The sequence below is a fragment of the Branchiostoma belcheri genome, unplaced genomic scaffold (genome assembly GCF_001625305.1).
Source record: "Branchiostoma belcheri isolate BF01 breed outbred unplaced genomic scaffold, Haploidv18h27 scaffold49, whole genome shotgun sequence".
In the NCBI taxonomy this organism is placed as follows: Eukaryota; Metazoa; Chordata; class Leptocardii; order Amphioxiformes; family Branchiostomatidae; genus Branchiostoma; species Branchiostoma belcheri.
In genome coordinates, this window is record NW_017804120.1 from 1,720,676 (window position 1) to 1,741,019 (window position 20,344).

General features: G+C 37.3%; 2 protein-coding genes across 3 annotated transcripts in view; both read right to left on the reverse strand.

Moving 5' to 3' along the window:
* Nucleotides 1-503: 503 nt before the first annotated feature.
* Nucleotides 504-12,348, reverse strand: LOC109479496 (uncharacterized sodium-dependent transporter YocR-like). 2 transcript variants are annotated; one of them, XM_019781464.1, is made up of 14 exons: nucleotides 12,128-12,348; nucleotides 10,639-10,819; nucleotides 9,540-9,723; nucleotides 9,003-9,117; nucleotides 7,853-8,054; nucleotides 7,384-7,546; nucleotides 6,484-6,618; nucleotides 5,599-5,735; nucleotides 4,574-4,665; nucleotides 3,924-4,025; nucleotides 3,151-3,203; nucleotides 1,888-2,008; nucleotides 956-1,181; nucleotides 504-550 (listed from the first exon to the last, which is right to left on the reverse strand). In XM_019781464.1, the coding sequence occupies exons 1-13, from the start codon at nucleotides 12,170-12,172 to the stop codon at nucleotides 963-965; spliced, it is 1,749 nt and encodes a 582-aa protein (XP_019637023.1). In that variant the 5' UTR covers nucleotides 12,173-12,348; the 3' UTR covers nucleotides 504-550; nucleotides 956-962. The 2 variants fall into 2 exon arrangements, with proteins under 2 accessions (XP_019637023.1, XP_019637022.1); XM_019781463.1 differs by lacking the exon at nucleotides 504-550 and having other exon boundaries at nucleotides 878-1,181.
* A 3,053-nt stretch (nucleotides 12,349-15,401) lies between these two features.
* LOC109479495 (uncharacterized sodium-dependent transporter YocR-like) overlaps nucleotides 15,402-20,344 on the reverse strand; it is a 14,029-nt gene continuing 9,086 nt past the window's right edge. The window contains exons 10-13 of the mRNA XM_019781462.1: nucleotides 19,425-19,526; nucleotides 18,982-19,034; nucleotides 18,261-18,381; nucleotides 15,402-16,547 (exon numbers count right to left, since the gene is read on the reverse strand). Coding sequence (XP_019637021.1) covers nucleotides 16,323-16,547; nucleotides 18,261-18,381; nucleotides 18,982-19,034; nucleotides 19,425-19,526 — 501 coding nt within the window. The 3' untranslated portion in view covers nucleotides 15,402-16,322. The remainder of the gene's footprint in view (nucleotides 16,548-18,260; nucleotides 18,382-18,981; nucleotides 19,035-19,424; nucleotides 19,527-20,344) is intronic.

Genomic DNA, 20,344 nt, shown 5'->3' on the forward strand with positions numbered 1-20,344 from the left:
AGCCATTGCTTTTATGCATGGCAAAGTCACAAATGTATATTTGCAGCGAATTGAAATAAGCGTTGTGCATGAGCCCAATTCCACTGCAGTGTATGATTAAACGATAACTAAGGGTAATTTAGAACGAGCAATTTTTGAAGAAATTTGAAGAAATTTGCTCGAAAAAGGTTAACATAAGAGAAGTCATAACCGTTATAATTACTTATTTTATATCAATTTCAAATCATTTACAAGTATCCATATTGAATTAATCCTGAGAAGTACTCCTGCACAAATTATTCAACAAAAATTCCACTGCAGTTCCAAAATTAGCCGCAAGTGCAGACCTGCAACAACCACCAAAAAGTCATATCCAGAACAAAATGTACAAAAACAGGAAGTGTTCATGTAATACCAAGAAAAGTCACCAGAGGGCCTACTACCATCATTGGACTTGACAGCTTCCAATACCTAACCACCTACCTATAACATTACAATTCATACATAGTATGAATTCAAGTTTTTTTCTGGCTAAATTCTGTTAAATACGCCCTATACAGTTATCAAGAAGTTTAAAGTTAAAACTTTTGGTCCAACACAAAAAATTCTCTTACCTAGAGCTTTCGACCAGTCACTCTGGCCTTCCTCAGTAGACTGACCCAGTGAAGCTTGTCACGTGGCTTCTTTGAAGTGTGACGTCAACACTGGGTAAAAGGTATCTCAGACTGGTAGACGATGACGATGACATTGAACTGCGACGGGGGTCGACATCGTCTACCAGATACCTTTGACCCAGTGTTGACGTCACACTTCAAAGAAGCCACGTGACAAGCTTCACTGGGTCAGTCTACTGAGGAAGACCAGAGTGACTGATCGAAAGCTCTAGGTGAGAGAATTTTTTGTGTTGGAACAAAAGTTTTAACTTTAAACATGTAACTACCAACACCGATGAACTTTCATGACAGTCATCCAGAAGTTTGCCTTCAGTCTACTGTGCTGTAGGTATAGTCTGGAACTCCTGCCCTGTCTGTCATGACGATGAGATTTTGGCGACCTCCTCTGTCCTCTCTGTGACAGCAGCGGCAGCAGGTAGGGATGTCGTCCTGTTTGTCGATGAGTGAAGACCAACAGCGGGACACCCGTCCTCGGCACCGGACAAACAGCACGTTCAGTCCCACTACAAACAAAGCTACGACGAACCACTGAAAATGTGATAGGATATCATGTCAGTTACAAGAAGTAGTAGCCTATTTCCAAATCACTGTGGAAACACTGCGAATCTGGATGACATGGTTAAGACTTAAAGTGTACGTATACTAGTTGTGGAAGCATCAAAGACCCTATAGCCTAAATTACATATACAGTTACAGTACATTCAATGAAAACTAGTCAGATATTATATTTATTTTCGTGAATTGTAATGTGTTTGTCAAAATTAGAATTGACATCTGAGTTACTGTAAAAATGAACTAGAAAAGTAACATTTGCAAAGAAAATGCATAATGTTCACCTTCGGACATGGTCTGCTCTGTTAATTCTTACTCAAACACATTCACATACATGTACTACTAGTATATGGTGACAGGTGCAGAGCAGACCATGAAATTGTAACATTATGGAACCCAACACCAGTCACCATGGTGACAGACGTCAACAAATCATATCATTGGTCAGGTCAGAGGTCACTGTTTACAGAAGAAGAAGAAGAGGAAGAAACTGAGCAAAAACAATATGTTTTCCTTCGGTAAACATAATTATAACATTGAAAATGTCTTTAGACACTAACAAATGAGGGATCTGACTCGGGCACGAATGCTCGAACATGTGATCTACTGCCTATTACTAATATGACACCATCGCCCACTGGAATATGCTTTAGGATCATTTATAGTATTATACATATCTTACCCCCAGGATTGCTGTCATTAGAGACCCTGATCCCAGCTCGTACCAGGGTGTTTTCTCATTCTGTACAGTACTCACGATCCACCACACCAGTAATGCAAGACCCTCAACTGGCAATACACATCTGTAAGACAATATGTTGAATATTGTATAGACTTTTAGGCTTGTTTTACAACAAAATGTGATAGACCTGTCCTAGTGGTGCATCACAGTTAGGGCTAAAGCGGTTCAACCAATAAGAGGATGACTACGTGTCCTAGCCTGGAGTCCAGCCTTGTTACCTCCATAAAAAATGGAGGTATTGTTTTTGGCGTGTCTGTGTGTCTGTGTGTTTGTGTTTCCGCACATTTGTAGTCAGTATAACTTCAGAACTCCTTCATGGATTGTGATGATATTTGGTATGCTGGTAGGTCTTAGGAAGCCAAAGGTCAAAGTCAATTATGGGCCTCCTGGTGGCTGACCTTGGCTGAACTTTTGCATTTTGAGAGAAAACAGATGTGCCGGTTAAAGACTTCCTCTAACGCAAAACACGTGTGGTCAGGCAGCGTGCCTATCAGGTTTGATTGGTGATGTTTTCCCTCTGGAATAGACTACATGTACTGAGTTGACAGCCTGACCTATTTTAGGACAAAAACCTGTGTTATTTTGTTCTGTACTGTAGTGTAGTGTACCGTGTAAAACATTTAGAAAAACTCATATATTTCATGGAGGTTTGAGATCTCCGAATTCTTGTACTGTGTGCTTTGTTATTATTTGGTCCGCTCCCCAACATCCGATACCCGGATCTTGGGGAGCGGACCAAAGCTAACAAGGCTAGACTCCAGGCTATACATATTCGTCAACGATCTGCTTTTCTGCATGTTTTCCTAGAGTTGGGGTGGCCATGTAAACAAGAAAAAAGATAAACAAATAGAAAATTATACTTTGATAAGAATACAACATAAACAAGACAAAAATAAACAAATCAAACGATGAAATGTTGATGATGGAATTGTACACAAGCATTTGTCTTTACTTAACGGAGGATTACACGACAAATATGACATGATCATCTAAGGACTAGAATAGTCATTAAACGATGATACCTTGGTGAAGGAACATAAACAAGATAAAATAAACAAAACGATGAAATTTTGATAAAGAAATTGTACACAAGCCTTTGCCTGTAGTTAACAGAAGATTACACGATGAATATGAAATGATAATTTGTCATCTTAAGGACTAGAATTAGTGTTTAATATACTACTGTTATTTGATATTACTCACTTTAAAAGCCATTCCCATGCTTTGGGTAGCTTCCAATCAGTGCCATCTCCTGCCTGAGTTCAAAAAACATATTTTATTTATTTTGATAACATCAAATGTGAATCACACTCTGAAAACGATAGTAAATGAACGGAGTTCGCTTTCGGCTAACAAGTACACTTCTTCTTCATAAAAATATAAATAGTTACTATGATTTTCGGCAGGGCTGAATGAAGAAAAACGATGTATGTAAATTAATATCAGTAAACACCGACGAAAAGCTATTGGATCAAAAGTAACTACATGTATCTCATTAATCTATGATATTATATACACGTAAAGAATCTATTTTATCAACCTTGCCAATATACAATACAACCGTTACGGTACAATAATTGATGCCAATTTCCAGAATACCATAGACTTAGACATAGCGTAGGCAAGTGGTGCAGTTTTTTTAAAAAAAAATAGAGAAAATAAGTTACTAGAAGATTCTTTCATCAGTGACAAGTTGGAAGGATAAGGATACTGACCTCCAAATTTTCGATGGCTATCAGTCCATCTTGTTCACGGAGTGGCCTAATCTCGCGAGACTAGGCCCGAGACTTGCATCGGTCTGCCGGGCCCCACTCCCTTAGGCCACTCCGTGAACAAGATGGACTGATAGCCATCGAAAATTTCGAGGTCAGTATCCTTATCCTTCCAACTTGTCACTGATGAAAGAATCTTCTAGTAACTGTAACTATACGTGACAAATGAATCTCTTCAACGATAAGAGAAAATAGGAAACCTACCTGATTCAGCAGGTTGAGCCGGAAGTTTTGTGATCCATATTTCCAAAACAGGTAGACGAAAACCAGTCCAGAGATGATAAGAGCAGAGCCCCATACAAAGTCCTAGATAAGAATAATAATAGCATCAATATTTTTTTATGATTGCCGTTCTTGGTGGGGGGCACAGATTATCATACCTGCCCCAGGGCAAACGATGTACTTAAGATCAAGACATTTCAATCAAATGAAGTAATTTTTAAATTACATTCATCTGTGTTGGTACAAGTTACTAGTATCATAAAATAAGTACTAAGCTTTACTGTCAACACTGGAATGAAATGAGACTTCATTGTTCTCTGTTCACAGGCAGACGTGAACAGAGACGGGGGACGACACAAGTTATCTGGCACGTATGACACTCTACTACGGTTACGTGTCTCTGAATCCACGTTCCAAGAGTAGATAGGTCTATTCCGTGAACAAGTTTGAAGCAGTCAGCCAACGATTTGGAGTAAGCCCCAATTCATTCAAGTGTTGGCAGTAAACTTTATTCTTTATTTTAATAATGAAGCAATTAAATGATGATGAAAGTAATAAACTGAAAGTTATGTTTTACACCAAACGATTTCTCATTATGATGAGTAAATCAAATACAACTGATTGGTAGATACCTGGAGCACCAGGAAGCGAATGTCGACGGCACTTGGGACGCCCAGAAGGAAGACTAATGTACCCATTACTACTGCGGCAACCTCTCGTTTCACTGGAACCAAGAAAACGTAATTTCCATCTAGTGCTGCTACGAAAATATAGTTTCACTTATTTTATTTGAGATATTATTTTTTCAGAACAGAAAAGTGAAAAACAAACTTTAAAATTGGTTTATCAATTTGATTTTCTAGATGATTAAGTCCACATTAGCATACATGAATGAATTTGCATAAATTGATGCAGATCACCCTCACATTCAAGTTAAACTTTCTCTTAGTCTGCGAGGAGACTATTTTGACCTCCAATTTGTCATTTCTGTTCGTGTATGGTAAGCACAATTCCCTCACACCTACTGTGACTTTATTCAAACTAGAAAGGTAATATTTGTAAAGCAAATGCTTAATGTTCACCTTCTGCTATGTTAATTCTTACTCATATATATGGTGATATGATGAGTCTAAAGCCCTCCTACTATGAAATTGCAACATTATGTAACCCAACACCAGTTACCATCGTGACAGACTGTCTGCTCATTGTCAAGGTCAGTGTTTAGAACGGAAGAAGAAGAAGAAACAGAGCAAAAACAATTATCCTTCGGTAAACATGATAACTACCGACACATGGTCAAGCAAACAATAATAAATGATAATAATGGTTTATTTTCTTCATAAACACAGACTCCACTTTGCAGCCATTGCTGAAGTAAATGGACTGTTTACAATATTTCTAACTACTACATCATAACAGCATAAGTAAGTAAAATATTAGGATAAAATGGTGGGTTAGTGTCACAATAGGTTTAAAACACTGCATAAATCTACATTCGTTGATAATATTTTGCGTAGGTACTAGAATAGATTAAAACGTTACATAGGTCTATAGAAGTATAAATCCCTACTACTATGAAATTGCAACATTAAACAATGAATCACCGAAAACAAGAGGTAAAATGCCTGAAAGCTAATAAGAATTAAAATGTACATACCTCCCCAGTCGACGAGCACTTGGGAAACGCTGTATATTGAAGGGATGTACGAACTGATTCCTGCGATCACTAACATCAGGAAGAACAATGACGCCATCACACGGCCACCCGTCATGGTAGAGAACAGGATCGGCATCCTATGGAAAGTAAACATAACTATTATCATGAAAGTTCATTTTCAACTACATTTAGCCAGCAATAACTTGGAGAGTTGGTACTTACATGTTGAAACTTTGGATCCAACAGAGAGATTTCTCACCTTTAGCTTTCGACCAGTCAGTCTTTCCTTCCTTTAGTAGACTGACCCAGTAGGACTAGTCACGTGACTTCTCTGAAGTGTGACGTCAACACTGGGTCAGTCTATTGAAGAAGACTAGAGTCACTGTGTTTGATCGAAAGTATTAACTTCCAATATGTAAACGTAACTTATTTTGTTGCTGATAAAAACTTAATGACTTTAACCGATAACTCTTTTTTTAAATAAATGTTTTGTACACAACCCTATTTTTGTCAAATTGAATCTGGTAGAGAAAATAGACATTATGTGTATCTAAACAAAACTATATTGAATTTAGATCATCATGAAAGTTCATCTGTGTTGGTAGTAATCATAGTAAAGCGTTAAACTTTTATTCCAACACACAATAAATTATTACACAGAGATCAAATTTTCACAACGTGATCTCGCGAGAGTCACGTGTTTGTAGGCCGTAACTCTCACGAGATCACGTTGTGAAGTGATTGGTCATTAATTATCCTGATGAAGGCGACAGTGGTCGCTGAAAATTTGATCTCGGTGTAATTGTGTGTTGGAATAAAGTTTAACTCTTTATTTTTACTATATTGAATTTAATTTTAAAGGAAACGCTAGTTGTGTTTACTTACCAGATGAAGGTGAGTCCAGTGTTGGCAGGGCCGTTAGTCTTTAGGAGTGTCATCAGGTCATCTTTGTCGCCTCCTGGACTGACGTTGGTCCAGGTGGAAAATACAGTACAGAAGATCATCGTACCAGCCATTAAACTGTGGGTAAATAAGGGAAGAAAAAAAGAAACACAACTTGAAATATTTTCACACATTTTCACTTGTTCCATGTTTATCTTTATATTCCAAACATGTAATCACAAGAAAAGACCAAGAGGGAGACCTAGAACTACCCTACGCAAAATAATTCAGAATGATGGAAAGAAACTGGAATTTGGCAACACGGAATTCATGGCTGCTGCGGCACAAAACAGAAACCTATGGAGGAGTACTGCTAGGTCTGCAAGTCGACCGATGCAACTAGTTGCAGGAGGAACTAAGGTCTAAGGTAAGTAAATCACAAGACGTGGTGGCGACATAATTAAGTTTTTCAACATATTGCTACCAACACAGAAGACAATACAATACTTATTTCAACCTGAGTGAAGTAAGGAAAGTCATGGCAGGGTTCGAACCCAGGAACCCTTGATTCAGAGTGGGACACTCTATATAGATCTACCGTTACCACATAGTCCAATGTTTCTTCCAAGATATTTCCTCTCCATTCACAGAAGTGAATAATAAATAAAATAAAATAAAATAAAATAAAATAAAATAAAATAAAATAAAATAAAATAAAATAAAATAAAATAAAATAAAATAAAATAAAATAAAATAAAATAAAATAAAATAAAATAAAATAAAATAAAATAAAATAAAATAAAATAAAATAAAATTAAATAAAATTAAATAAAATTAAATAAAATTAAATAAAATTAAATTAAATTAAACAGCAATCATTTCTTCAAAGTCAAGCCATCTTACCTTACAATGTTGTTTATAATTGGTATAAGGCTGCCTGTCTTCACAGGTCCCATGTTTGTGGCCATGCTCGCGCCGTACACCAGGTAAATGCCAGTTGCTGCTCCTGTATCCCAAGCGTTTTGAGACAGGGCATCAATCCATACTCTGGGGGTACCAAACAGTTCTGTACAAAATGAAATAAGTTCTCAAATTAATAGAGTATTATCATAAAGCTCTTGATATTAAATTAAATACGAGACGGAGCAATGCCTACAACAAGAACAACGTCAACTAAACATACAATTTCCAACTGCCAATTATGTAGAAGTAATAATTAAGCACAAAGTTTAATTTAAGAAGTTTACATCTACAAGAAATACATAAGCATAAAGAGTACATGGTACATAAAGAAACATCACTTTGAAATTCTAGAAACACAAACCACAGTTACACTGTTTATTTTATTTAAAAGAAAGATGATGATGCTTACTCCAGTCTGGTGTAAAAATGTAGGCAAGGGCAGATCCAGCACTTTGCTGGGTTAGAGACCAGATAAACGATGTGATGATCAGAATCAAGAGTCCAGGAATCATGATCTTCATAGCAGGTTCGATGGTGTCTACTCCTTTCCAGATCACAAGGGTACATGCCAAAGTACCTATGAAGTGTAGAAATACTGGCCAGCTGCTTTCCTGTAGTGGGGAATACATATAGAATACAACACGGGGTATTCCGTATCGCCCGAGGTATCGGCCCGACCGCGAGTCGACTCGCGGGAGGGCCGAGACCGAGGGCGATGTGGAATACACCGTGTTGTATTTTATTTATATCATACCCACCCTAGAAAACACGCCTTTCAATGCAAGATGAGCCAAAAGTTGGTGCCACTAAACCCTAAAATGCAACAACATCAATTCCAACGTCCGGATTCTGTATTCGAATTTTCGAAAGGGGCACAAGCGGGTAGGGCGAAACGCGTTCGAATCGTTTTATGGAAGCCATGGAAGCATTCGATAACGGGTTCCGGACCGGGCCGTACCGTAAAGTACGGCCCGGTCTGGAACCCGTTATCGAATGTTATCGCGGCCCGGGTATGATATAAAACGAAATTTAGTATCTGTATATCCTGCATAACCGCGGTATCTTCTGGTTTTAGTTACATGACCTTCTTGATAGCTGGTGCTGTTTCCCTTGTGCAATAAAGAATTGCAAAAGGGGATTGTACAAGATATACATATTTCATGGTGGCCTGGGATCTGCAAATTGTTGGCGTTCTTTTCAATGGTTAAATGAATGCCATGTGTTATTGTCGACTCTTGGCAAAAGGCAAGACCTGTCAAATATAAGTTTTGCACATGCAGATTCAAATGCTTGTAGTCTATCTTTCCCAATACTATCTGATGGTCACTGTACATATGTTGCTAGCAATAGGAAATGGTGAGGTTGAGAATATGTCGTAAATGGTATGAGACTATACAAGAATGGCTCACTCTCAATAGCTAGACGATATATTTATTATCATAATGTCTGGTGTCTACATTCAAAATTATTGACAACCTGTGTTGTTATGATATGTTTACGTTATTGCATGGAGCCCTGCTAAAATGCAGAATCTCATAAGGATATAGAAATTGACCAACCTCAGCAAATGTTTTCCAGATCTGGCTGCTCTCCTCAAAGGTGGTTGGCAATGGGTAAAAGATGCAGTAGTACATGTAGTATATAGACCATCCGACAATCACCCCGAAATAGCAACTGGACAAAAACAGCATATAATTAGATATGTAAGTATTGTACGTTTGGGAATGCATATATAGCAGCGTATACCTGTGCTGCAATGCAATGTGAACCAGTCAGAATTGCCCTGAGGAAGGTGACAGACGGTCACCGAAACGTTGGCTGAATAAAAGACTTGGTTAAAGAGTCTACCAACCTGATGAAACTATTCACAGACAGGTGCATATCATTGAATAATTTTGAAAAAAAGGAAAGAATATTGTAGTATTATCTATGGTTGCGTTACCTAATTTATGTTTATGTATATGATAATTGCATAATGATTAATAAGATTACATTGAGAATCAAATATAACCCTGCCCAAACACATACTCAATATTTTACCAATCTGAATATTCTAATATATCATCTGAAATAAAAATAAAAACACGTTGTCTTACCATATACCAAAGTAGGCTAAGCTTATCCACCCTCCAAGCCATGTTGACTTTACTCCCAGAAGGTCGTGGAAGGCCATTGGTGGAGCCCTCCTGGTGAATCGACCAATGGCGTACTCCATAATGATAATTTGCATGGACCACAGGAACAGGAACATCAACCAGACCAACAGGAACTGCAGACATCCTGGAATATGTTATGTTTGATGTGATTGGTCAATAAAGAGAAGCTAATTACCTAACTGTGGTGAGCCTGAAAACGTGGTCCTGAAAATGGTGAAAATGTGGATAAGGTTCTTTTATATTGATGATCCATATTGACAGCTTTTATTATGACAACCTGTTTCGTCATCATTTCATGCTCGAAATGTTGGAAATAGCTCCGAAACAAGCAAGGTGGGCTCTCTTTTTAAGTACTGCCCTCAAATAGCTAGAACCAGTCAACAATATTACAAAAGAAGCAGCCGTTTTCCATCAGTGACATCAAATTTAGGATAGTGATGAGTAGACTTAATACACAGAATGACCAGAATGACCAGGAAACTGACAAAATTCTGTTTTGCTGCCCTGAAATTACAAGGACACGTCTTGCCACTTCCACCGAAGCAAATCACCCTTTCTTCCTCCATTCACCACCTCTTAGGAGGAAGTTCCATGCTGAAAGCTTCTTTCCAAGAACAACATCACTTTGGAATAAGCTACCTCGTGATTGCTTCCCCTATGAGTATAACCTTAAACTCTTCAAGTCTAAGGTCAACAAACATCTGTCCACTCTGGCTGTTCTGTAACCTTAAACAGTTTAAGTGGCTCCCATGAGCCTTGTTTTGTGATGACCGATGAAGTAAAAAACAAAACAAAACAAAAACAAAACAAAAACAAAAACAAAAACAAACCAAACCAAACCAAACCAAACCAAACCAAAACAAAACAAAACAAAACAAAACAAAACAAAACAAAACAAAACAAAACAAACAAACAAAAAACAAAACAAACAAACAAACAAAACAAAACAAAACAAAAACAAAAACAAAACAAAACAAAACAAAACAAAACAAAACAAAACAACAACAACAACAACAACAACAACAAACATTGGGCTTACCTTCTCCTCCACTGTTGTTGGCTAGCATCCTCGGGAATCTCCAGAGGTTGCCGAACCCTACAGTAGCCCCAATACAGGAGGAGATCAGTCCCAGCTTGGAGGAGAACCTCCCAGCCCTGTCCGTGTCCTGCTGTGGCTGTACCGTACTTCCAACAGCTTCCAGTCCAGAATCATTACTGTCCTATAGTGTGAGCAAGACATATGTTGTAGACATAATTCTGACGTCTTTTCCACTGCACTACAGTAGTAGTAGTAGTAGTAGTAGTAGTAGTAGTAGTAGTAGTAGTAGTAGTAGTAGTAGTAATAGTAGTAATAGTAGTAGTAGTAGTAGTAGTAGTAGTAGTAGTAGTAGTAGTAAGCCTTTATTTAAACTCGTAAGCTTGTTCGGTACATACATATGACCGCTTTTGAACAAGGTCGAGGGTGAGGGCGGGTCACGGATTACAAATCAAACCAAAATATGATACAAAATCAAACCAAAATACAAATCAAAATATAATATAATGCAAAAATAAACAGTAAATCATCAGTCCGTTATCAGTCCAAGTTCCAGTCCAAGTAAAAGTGGTATTTACCAAAGGCAATAAATATCAAGTAAGTCTGGTTGCTTTTCGCATTTGGGATCACCTTAGATTTTGAATTTAGATATTACCACTGGGGAAGTGGTATAACTATGTGTTGAACAATATGGATCTATTGTGCCTTAGGCACCTCTGAATTGAGTGCCAAATCTACAGGGAATAGTCTGTTATCCCTAACTGGAGGGGGGGGGGGTATTGCTTCTGACAAAAACGAAGTAAACAAACTGTGCATTTTGTACATAGATTACGTATTGAAACATTAATGGTCACTAGAGAGTTTAAAGGTAAAAAATATGGGCAATTATGATGGCGCTATTACATAGAACAGAATGTTTTAGCTGTCGAAATACAGAGAAACAGAAAAAAATATTACAAAATTGCGTTCATGTATTTTTCAGTTGTTAATATTGCATGATTTTTTTTACTCAAACTCTGACAATTTGCACAGATGATAACATCTGGATTTTATATTTTGCCATGTAATTTCATTTTATATTATTATTTATTCACCCAGGGTTTACATGTTGGCATTTTTCAATACTCCCTGTACATATATAACAAACTATACCTACAAATGTATGTAGTATGCCAACAAAGAAAGGTATAAACAAACTTCAAGTACAATCATTGCGTCATAGAAATAATAGAAATGCTTCAAAATTTTAATCGTATTCACATATAATATTTTGCAGTTTTTCGGTTCAATTGTAAACAGGTGGGTGATACAATTTAGGGATGGGGGAGGGGGGCATATCCTCTCTGTGGACTAAGTTGGTATGAGCGTTATACCTAGGAGTACGGCTTAGAAGTGACACACATTCTAATGCCTTCAAGTGGAAGACATCAAAATCTAATCTCACGACTTGATGTAACGTATGATAAGTAAGATAAAAGTAGTCAAGACCTACCTTTTGGACTAATCTAGTTCTCTCAGATTTTCCTCCGTCCGCCATGATTAACTCTCTTGAACTGACTGGGTAGGTTCAGACTACGCGGAAGTAAATAGTTCCGGTTAGACGTGATTGGGCCACACCGACTTAATTTTATGGATGACATCCTCTGAAGACCCCCAAGCTAGTGTGCGCCGGCGAATAATACATTCCAGCCAAAAATAAAAATGCTACTAAACCACAGTAATACAAAACTGGTATTGTAAATTCGCGGCAGTACATGGCGAAGTATACGACAAGTCGGCACATGCTGGCTTTTGCGGAATTTATGAATCGGCACTGTACGTATGTACTGAGTTCTTCAGTCGTGGAGGTTCGGTAGCTCGTCCTCTAGAGTTATAACCGGCTCCGCATTGTCGTTAACTACCATGGACTACCCAGGTCTAGATCATAGAGCCTCGGAGGACGTGATCTTTTTTTAGAGAACAGGCGAAAATCAATGCGCGCGGGGATGTCATCCATAATATTAAGTCGGTGTGGCCTAAGGGTATACGTAATGGAGTTGTCTAGAAGGACTGGTCATTTTGTCTTAGAAGAGCTTGGAACTTCCATTTAACCTAATACAAAGTCAAAGTTTATTGCACAGCACTTGTAGCAGGTACAATGTATAAGTATGGCAGATAATAAGATTACCAGTTGGTAAGGGTCTAGCGACTGCCCTCTTGGGTTAGCACACTTGTCTAACCCCTATCACGTGGAAAACCAGTTCTGTACTAATTGTTTCATAATGTGTGTAGAGTATTAGCTGTGTTAACATGTACAGTATATATACCACAAAAATCTCAACTGGAAGTGGAACAGAATAACCCTCGTAACACTAGAACATATTTCACTATATGGCCTAGGAAAGGTTATCTTAAAATTTCGATGATATAATTTTTTGGACTGACCTATATTTGATTGTTTTTCTACTCCTCTGACCACAACGAGCGCATTAGCATAACAAAGCAAACAAACAACATTGCTAGCATGCTGTCAAAGGCCGTGTCTATGGCCGTGTCTATACGGAAGCACCCAAACCGCGATTCGGGTAACTCACATTCCTCACATCTGGTCCACGTGCCACACACACCATCGAAACCGTGTCCGAACATAATGCGCTTGAGCTACATTTATTGCTGTTTGATGATAACACGCAAGGCGGCGTGTTATTTATGTCAGAGGTCAACGACCTGCTTGCTGATGCCCCCTCCCAGCGTATCTCGGCCGAATGCCAACGTGGTCCTGCCAGAGGCGGTGAAGCTCACCCTAGAACGGACACATTATTTGACCATTACTGCTCTTTAAGTTGCTGCCACGTAAAAGTTGGTATTGCATATAAAAAATGAAATATCACTCCGTAATCCATTACCAGGCGAAGTCACATTGAAATCACATTGCGTTCAGACGCAAATCGCGATGCGGGGAAACCGATTCGAAACCACCTCTAGAAGTGGCCTGGGATCGAGGCGCTTTCAATGTGATTTCGGAGCGTTCAGATAGAGCCACTTGAAACCGGCTTCGGGGTAAACCACATGTAAACTGCCTTGGGTGATTCCGTTTAGACACGGCCAAAAATATGTCTAAAGCTGTTTCAGATAACACGAGAAAGACGATGTACGTATAAGAATGAGGCAAACGAACGATGTTTAATAGAGACGGTGGACGATATAAACTCCCTGGCACTTTTGATCAATTGCTTACATCACGTATCAGTAATAAAGTCTCGTGTGAATAAGGTCACGTGTTTGTAAACTGTAACTCTCGCGAGATCACGTTGTGAAGTGATTGGTTATTACATGCACATCAGAGATTTGACTTTTTTTATTTATTTTTATTCAAAACACAACAAGACAAAGTGGCGCTGCACTCAGGTTAAGCAACTTATCTTGACTATGACTTTTTTTTACTCAGATGCTCTTTTTTGTTACATTTTACTATTTCTAAACCACACAGAATTGCACAAAATGCTAGTTAAGAGAACTCTACATGTCTATTCTACGATGCCCTAAACCTGAGAAACCATAACATTCAAAGTTATTTATTTATTTATTTATCTATTTATTTACATGTTTGACCTGAGAATCGATTACCCGTTACAGTTTAACTATGAGAAGGTAGCGCCATTTTTTTTATTTCTTTACTCTTCTAAAACATTGTGAACTTGACCCGTGTAGTCTTAAACATGGAAAATCAGGACATTCCCAATACTATTACTAACGATATTTCTATTCGACCTGAGCATCAATTACTCGTTACAAGTTAACCATGAAAAGGTACACACCACTTTTGAGTTTGTTTAACTCTCTCTTCTAAACCATTCTGCACTTGATCAGTATAATCTTAAACATGGTAAATCATGACATTCATAATTACTAACGATATTTTTATATAGTTACATATTCGACCTGAGCATCAATTTTTCGTTTCAAGTTAATAATGAAAAGGTAAATATCACTTTTGAGTTTGTTTTACTCTTCTAAACCATTATGCACTTGATCAGTATAACCTTTAACATGGGAAATTATGACATTCACAATTACTAACGATATTTTTATATAGTTACATATTCGACCTGAGCATCAATTATCAGTTTCAAGTTAACTTTGAAAAGGTACACACCACTTTTAAGTTTGTTTTACTCTTCTTAAACATTCTGCACTTGATCAGTATAACCTTAAACACGGGAAATCATATTCACAATTACTAACGATATTTTTATATAGCTACATATTCGACCTGAGCATCAATTATCAGTTTCAAGTGAACCATGAAAAGGTATACACAACTTTCGAGTTTGTTTCACTCTTCTAAAACATCTTGCACTTGATCAGTATAACCTTAAACATGGGAAATCATGACATTCACAATTACTAACGATATTTTATATAGTTACATATTCGACCTGAGCATTAACTATCAGTTTCAAGTTAACCATGAAAAGGTACTGTTTGCACCACTTTCGAGTTTGTTTCACTCTTCTAAACCATTCTGCACTTGATCAGTATAACCTTAAACATGTGGAATCATGACATTCACAACTACTAACGATATTTTTATATAGTTACATATTCGACCTGAGCATTAACTATCAGTTTCAAGTTAACCATGAAAAGGTATACACAACTTTCGAGTTTGTTTAACTCCTCTAAACCATTCTGCACTTGATCAGTATAACCTTTAACATGGGAAATCATGACATTCACAATTACTAACTATATTTATATATATTGTTACATATTTGACCTGAGCATCAATTATCAGTTTCAAGTGAACCATAAAAAGGTACACACCTTTCCAGTTTGTTTTACTCTTCTTAAACTTTCTGCACTTGATCAGTATAACCTTAAACAGGGGAAATCATGACATTCACAATTACTAACGATATTTTTTATAGTTACATATTTGACCTGAGCATCAATTATCCGTTTCAAGTTAACCATAAAAAGGTACACACTACTTTTAAGTTTGTTTTACTCTTCTAAACCATTCTGCACCCCAACACCTTTAATTAACTAAAAAAATAAAGTTACTGTTGTGTAATGTCATCATCTCAATACATATCAAAGATTTATTAAGTACTTTAATCCCAATGCTTATTTGGCATTGGCATTGTTAACAAAGATCTCATGAGGTAGCAAAGTTGTTCACAGCAATACATTTTCTTACCTCCATGTGCAGAGGTTTTTGTTTGTTTAGGGTCAAAATGAACTCCCCATAGGCTGGGAGAAAATAACAATGAAATAGAATGAAAAATATCAGCAAGACTTTAAATACAGTAAGAACTATAAATACTGAACATTGCAGTATTCAACACCTATACTCAACACATAGCACCGAGCTATCTTGATACTAGTAGTTCTTTTGTGTTGGTAGATGGACGTCATTATGCCGAAATTTTAAACAATAATTTCCAACTCAAGAAATTGGACTTACCTAAATTTTCTACTATGCATCTGAGTCTTTGTCAAGGAATGAGCATAAAGTGACGCCATAAAAGCGACACATTGTTCATTCATCGACAAAGACTGGAGTTGTACAGTCGAAAATTTCGTCCAATTTTTCCAATTTTTGTGTAGGAAATTACAGTTTAAACTTACGACACAATAGCTTTAAGTTATTGCTGGCTAAATGCGATTGAAAAAGCCCTATACAGTTAGCCAGAAGTTTGCCTTTAGTTGACTGTGCTGTACGTGTAGTCTTGAACTGGTCCAACTCCAGCCCTGTCTGTCATGACGATGAAATTATCTCTGTATTCTTTGTCCTCTTTGTGACAGCAGCAGCAGACAGGGATGTCGTCCTGTTTGTCGATAAGTGAAGACCAACAGCGGGACATCCGTCCTCGGCACCGGACAAACAGCACGTTCAGTCCCACTAGGAACAACGCTGCGACGGACCACTGAAACAACGTGATAGAATATCATGACAAGTTGAAAAGTTTATTGCAAATTCATGCCCGGGGGCTTATTGCAAATTACAAACATAAAGAACAATGAAACAGAGTATAAAATAACTAAAATCTACATGATGAAAGGTAGTTGTCTAAATCTATAGCTATGTCTAAAACTATGTCTAAGGGGTTTGACTTCTCTTTTTTAAACCATGGAAAACGTAATGTCCCACCTTTTCCAAAATTAGTGGGTTTTGGGAAGTTAAAGAAGAATAGCTTTTTATTTGTCTGTAAGTTTAGTGAAATTGGGATAAATTGTACAAGTTTGAATCATGACTTTACAAGCAGTAGAAATCTCTAACCCCAAGCAGATCGTACGGTGGCAAGGCAGAGGAGTGTTCACTAGCACGGCGGTCTGTCACTACGGTATTCTTTCCCATTGCTAGGGGGGTTCGAAAACGTATCAGGTTACAAGACGCAAGTTTGGCCTGTTTTGAACTACCCGTAAACCACTTGAAAATAAACAAATAGTATTGAAGGGTAAATTCCGTCAAAATAAAATGAAATTATCGTGTTTACATAGGTTTAATGTTAGTTGTTTAAGTTAGAGTACTAATTTTGAAAAATCTCGCTCCGAAATACGATTTTTTGCGGGATTTGGAGCGCCAGTCCGAGACAGTCCGAGTTATGTTTTTAGGCAAACATCGTTTAAGATTGGCTACGTATGTTACCTAAAATCCCCGATTTTTATATTTTTCGACGACTAGGAATAAGATCAAAAATCGTGTCTTAGGAATTTTTTAATTTCTGATTTTAAGTATAGTTTTTGTCGACATAAATGTGAAAAAACGGCATTTTTTGACATTTTTCGCGCTCAATTGCTCATAATTAAAAATCAAGGTCCTTTTTCAAAAATCCCTAAGACACGATTCTGGACAAACCCGTTACGGTTATTTTGAGCCGTCAATGAGACATGTTGGACTCTCCATGCTTCCAATCTTAAACGAGTTTTGGACGCATGTCATACGGCATGAATATGACTAGTGTTTATTTAGGCTGATGAGTACAAGCATTGCGATCTTCAAGGTCACCCACAATAACGGCAGTAGCTTCGTTTCATGTTCCAGCCCACTACAAAATGAAGGCAGACATGTAGTTGTCCAGGAAATGGTATATATTTGTTAAAAGGTGGATTTTTTCTTGTTAGGAGGTACACATGTAAAAAGGGGCCGGAAGACCCAGGTTTACTGTAAATGACCGCGGGTGACCCCATTTCGAACACCGTTCTATTCGAATTACGTCATATCGAACACGGTTCGGGTTCTACTGCAGGTGGGGAGATCGGGGCCCAATTTTGACCACCGTGTAGGTAGCCAATGGACACTCCTCTGTCCCATGGGTACTGCCTTGCCAGCGTATGATCAGCTTGGAGATTAGCAATCTCTGAGCTTGCGAGTCTTTATGTCATTTAACTGCATGACATGAATCGTATGATCTCTTACATGCATTGTGGATGTGAAAAATGTAACGTCCAATATTCTAGCAATATAAAATTCAAAGACACCAAAAAATAGATACAGTTTTTCCTGATGTGTGACTATACGACACAAGTAGTAAAATCTTAAAACATTGAGGCAAAAGATAATCGCTTAAATGTCCAATGCCTTCCCCCAATTACAAAACTTGCATTTCTGACACCATTAACTATTGTAGATGTCTTACCCCCAGGATTGCTGTCATCAGAGAATGGACTCCCAGCTCGTACCAGGGTGTTTTCTCATTCTGTACAGTACTCACGATCCACCACACCAGTAATGCAAGACCCTCAACTGGTAATACATATCTGTAAGACAATACATGTACGTTGAATGCCATAATCTTTTCAAAGTCGCTCAACAAACGAGTTTACATTAATTTTGTTTTTATCACAATCAACAGCTCAACCAGTCAAAGAGTGACCGTATGTCCGTTAAAGTTTTGCATTCTTGCATTCTCTGTTTGTGGGTATAAAAGCAATAGAGCAATAAAATGTTGATGATGTGATCGATAGCTAGATTGATAGAGATTATTAGATGGCTTAATAGATTGAGATACACACACACAGAAACACACACACACACTAATATATCTATCTATATCTATATACATATATATATATAGAGAGAGACAGAGAGAGGCAGAGAGAGAGAGAAAGAGAGACACAAAGAGAGAGACATATAGGTAAATGTATATATAGATAGATAGATAGATAGATATAGATAGATAGATAGATACATAGATAGATAGATAGATAGACACTATTCCAAAATAATATCCAGTTGCTTGAGTAACTGCTTTTTGGCGCATCTTATTACCTGGATGTCTAACCTTCATCGAGTATATATAGAGATAGTTACATGTTGATAGATAGATACATAGATAGATATAGATATATGGTACTCACTTTACTAGCCATTCCCAAATTTTGGGTAGCTTCCAGTCAGAGCCATCTCCGGACTGAATAAAAAAAAAGATGATTTTTATTTCATTTGATATGAACTGCACACTGATTTATTCAATGAAGAAAGTGTATTCTAGGTTAATTAATATACCTTGTTTACAAAACTATAAGAAATAGAACTATCATTAAGTATAAACTATGTGATCATATCTTAATTAATAAGTAAAACCCTGCTGTTAAATTAAACGTTAAAACTACTAGTATGTACATTTCGTCAACGTATAGTTACCTTAAAATATCATTTCCTGAAGTTAAAAATTAGACAATATCATATCATAAAACACAACTTAACAAATGCGTTACATAAAAATTTAGGCTGTAGGCAGCATGAAAGCCACAGATAGTGAGATTGAAGAACAGATATGAAATTGCAAATGTTGAGCTACCTCATTCAGCAAGTTGAGACGAAAGCTGAGTGATCCATACTTCCAGAACAGGTAGGTGAAAGCCAGCCCAGAGAGGATGAGAGCAGAGCCCCATATAAAATCCTGTAAAAGGCGGAAAGTCGTTTTTGGTGACGTCTCAGGGAGGAGCCTAATGGTACAGTATTGTGTGCAGTTTGCAAAAATTCTAGGAATGGTACAGACATTTTGTCCACAGGAATGGAATGTCCACAGGCATGTTTCTGACCCACATCTATGCCCACATTCCTGGAAACCCTTGGGAAGATCTCTCTGCCTTGGATGGCCCTACTTTCTGTGACCCCGGGGCTCGTTCACTATACACTCAGGGGAGGAGTGCACTGTATCTGTCTAGTACCAAGTCTTCCTCAAAATCATGAAATGATGGCAGTGCCATGCAAACAATAACCCTAACAGCAACCACCGTCGCCATGGCTTCATTGCCAGCCTTGTTTATATTTAAAGACTTATCTCTTTTATCATGATTATGATCTTTTCAATCACAATCACAAGCATTTTCGTCTCCTAAGATATTCGTCCTAAAATATAACTTCTAAAGAAATGTTTAAAAAAGTAGTTACATTTATTCCAAGTTGAAAGTCACTAGGGTATGTAGTATGTAATATAAAACCAAAGATAATCAAATATAACCGAATAGATTTTTTAAGTCAAGACTCATAGGAATATTGTCTATGAGCACAAAGAAGCTGTCTAGCTGCAAATGCAAATACAAATGCATTGTTTTACAGGTAGAATCATTATCATGTTAAATTGTATTAATAAGTGTAAAATATCTATATCTATATCTATCCATCTATCTAATAATAATAGTATCTATCTATCTATCTATCTATCTATCTATCTATCTATCTATCTATCTATCTATCTATCTATCTATCTATCTC

What these genes read in the sequence shown, in the direction of transcription:
- LOC109479496 (XM_019781464.1), bottom strand. Translation starts at nt 12,172, where the DNA reads ATGGCGGACGGAGGAAAATCTGAGAGAACTAGATTAGTCCAAAAG. An exon ending in CATTTTTACACCAGACTGGA is followed by an intron (nt 7,547 to 7,852) that starts GTAAGCATCATC and finishes CATTTTGTACAG; the next exon opens with AACTGTTTGGTACCCCCAGA. An exon ending in AGTGCTCGTCGACTGGGGAG is followed by an intron (nt 4,666 to 5,598) that starts GTATGTACATTT and finishes TCTTGGTTCCAG; the next exon opens with TGAAACGAGAGGTTGCCGCA.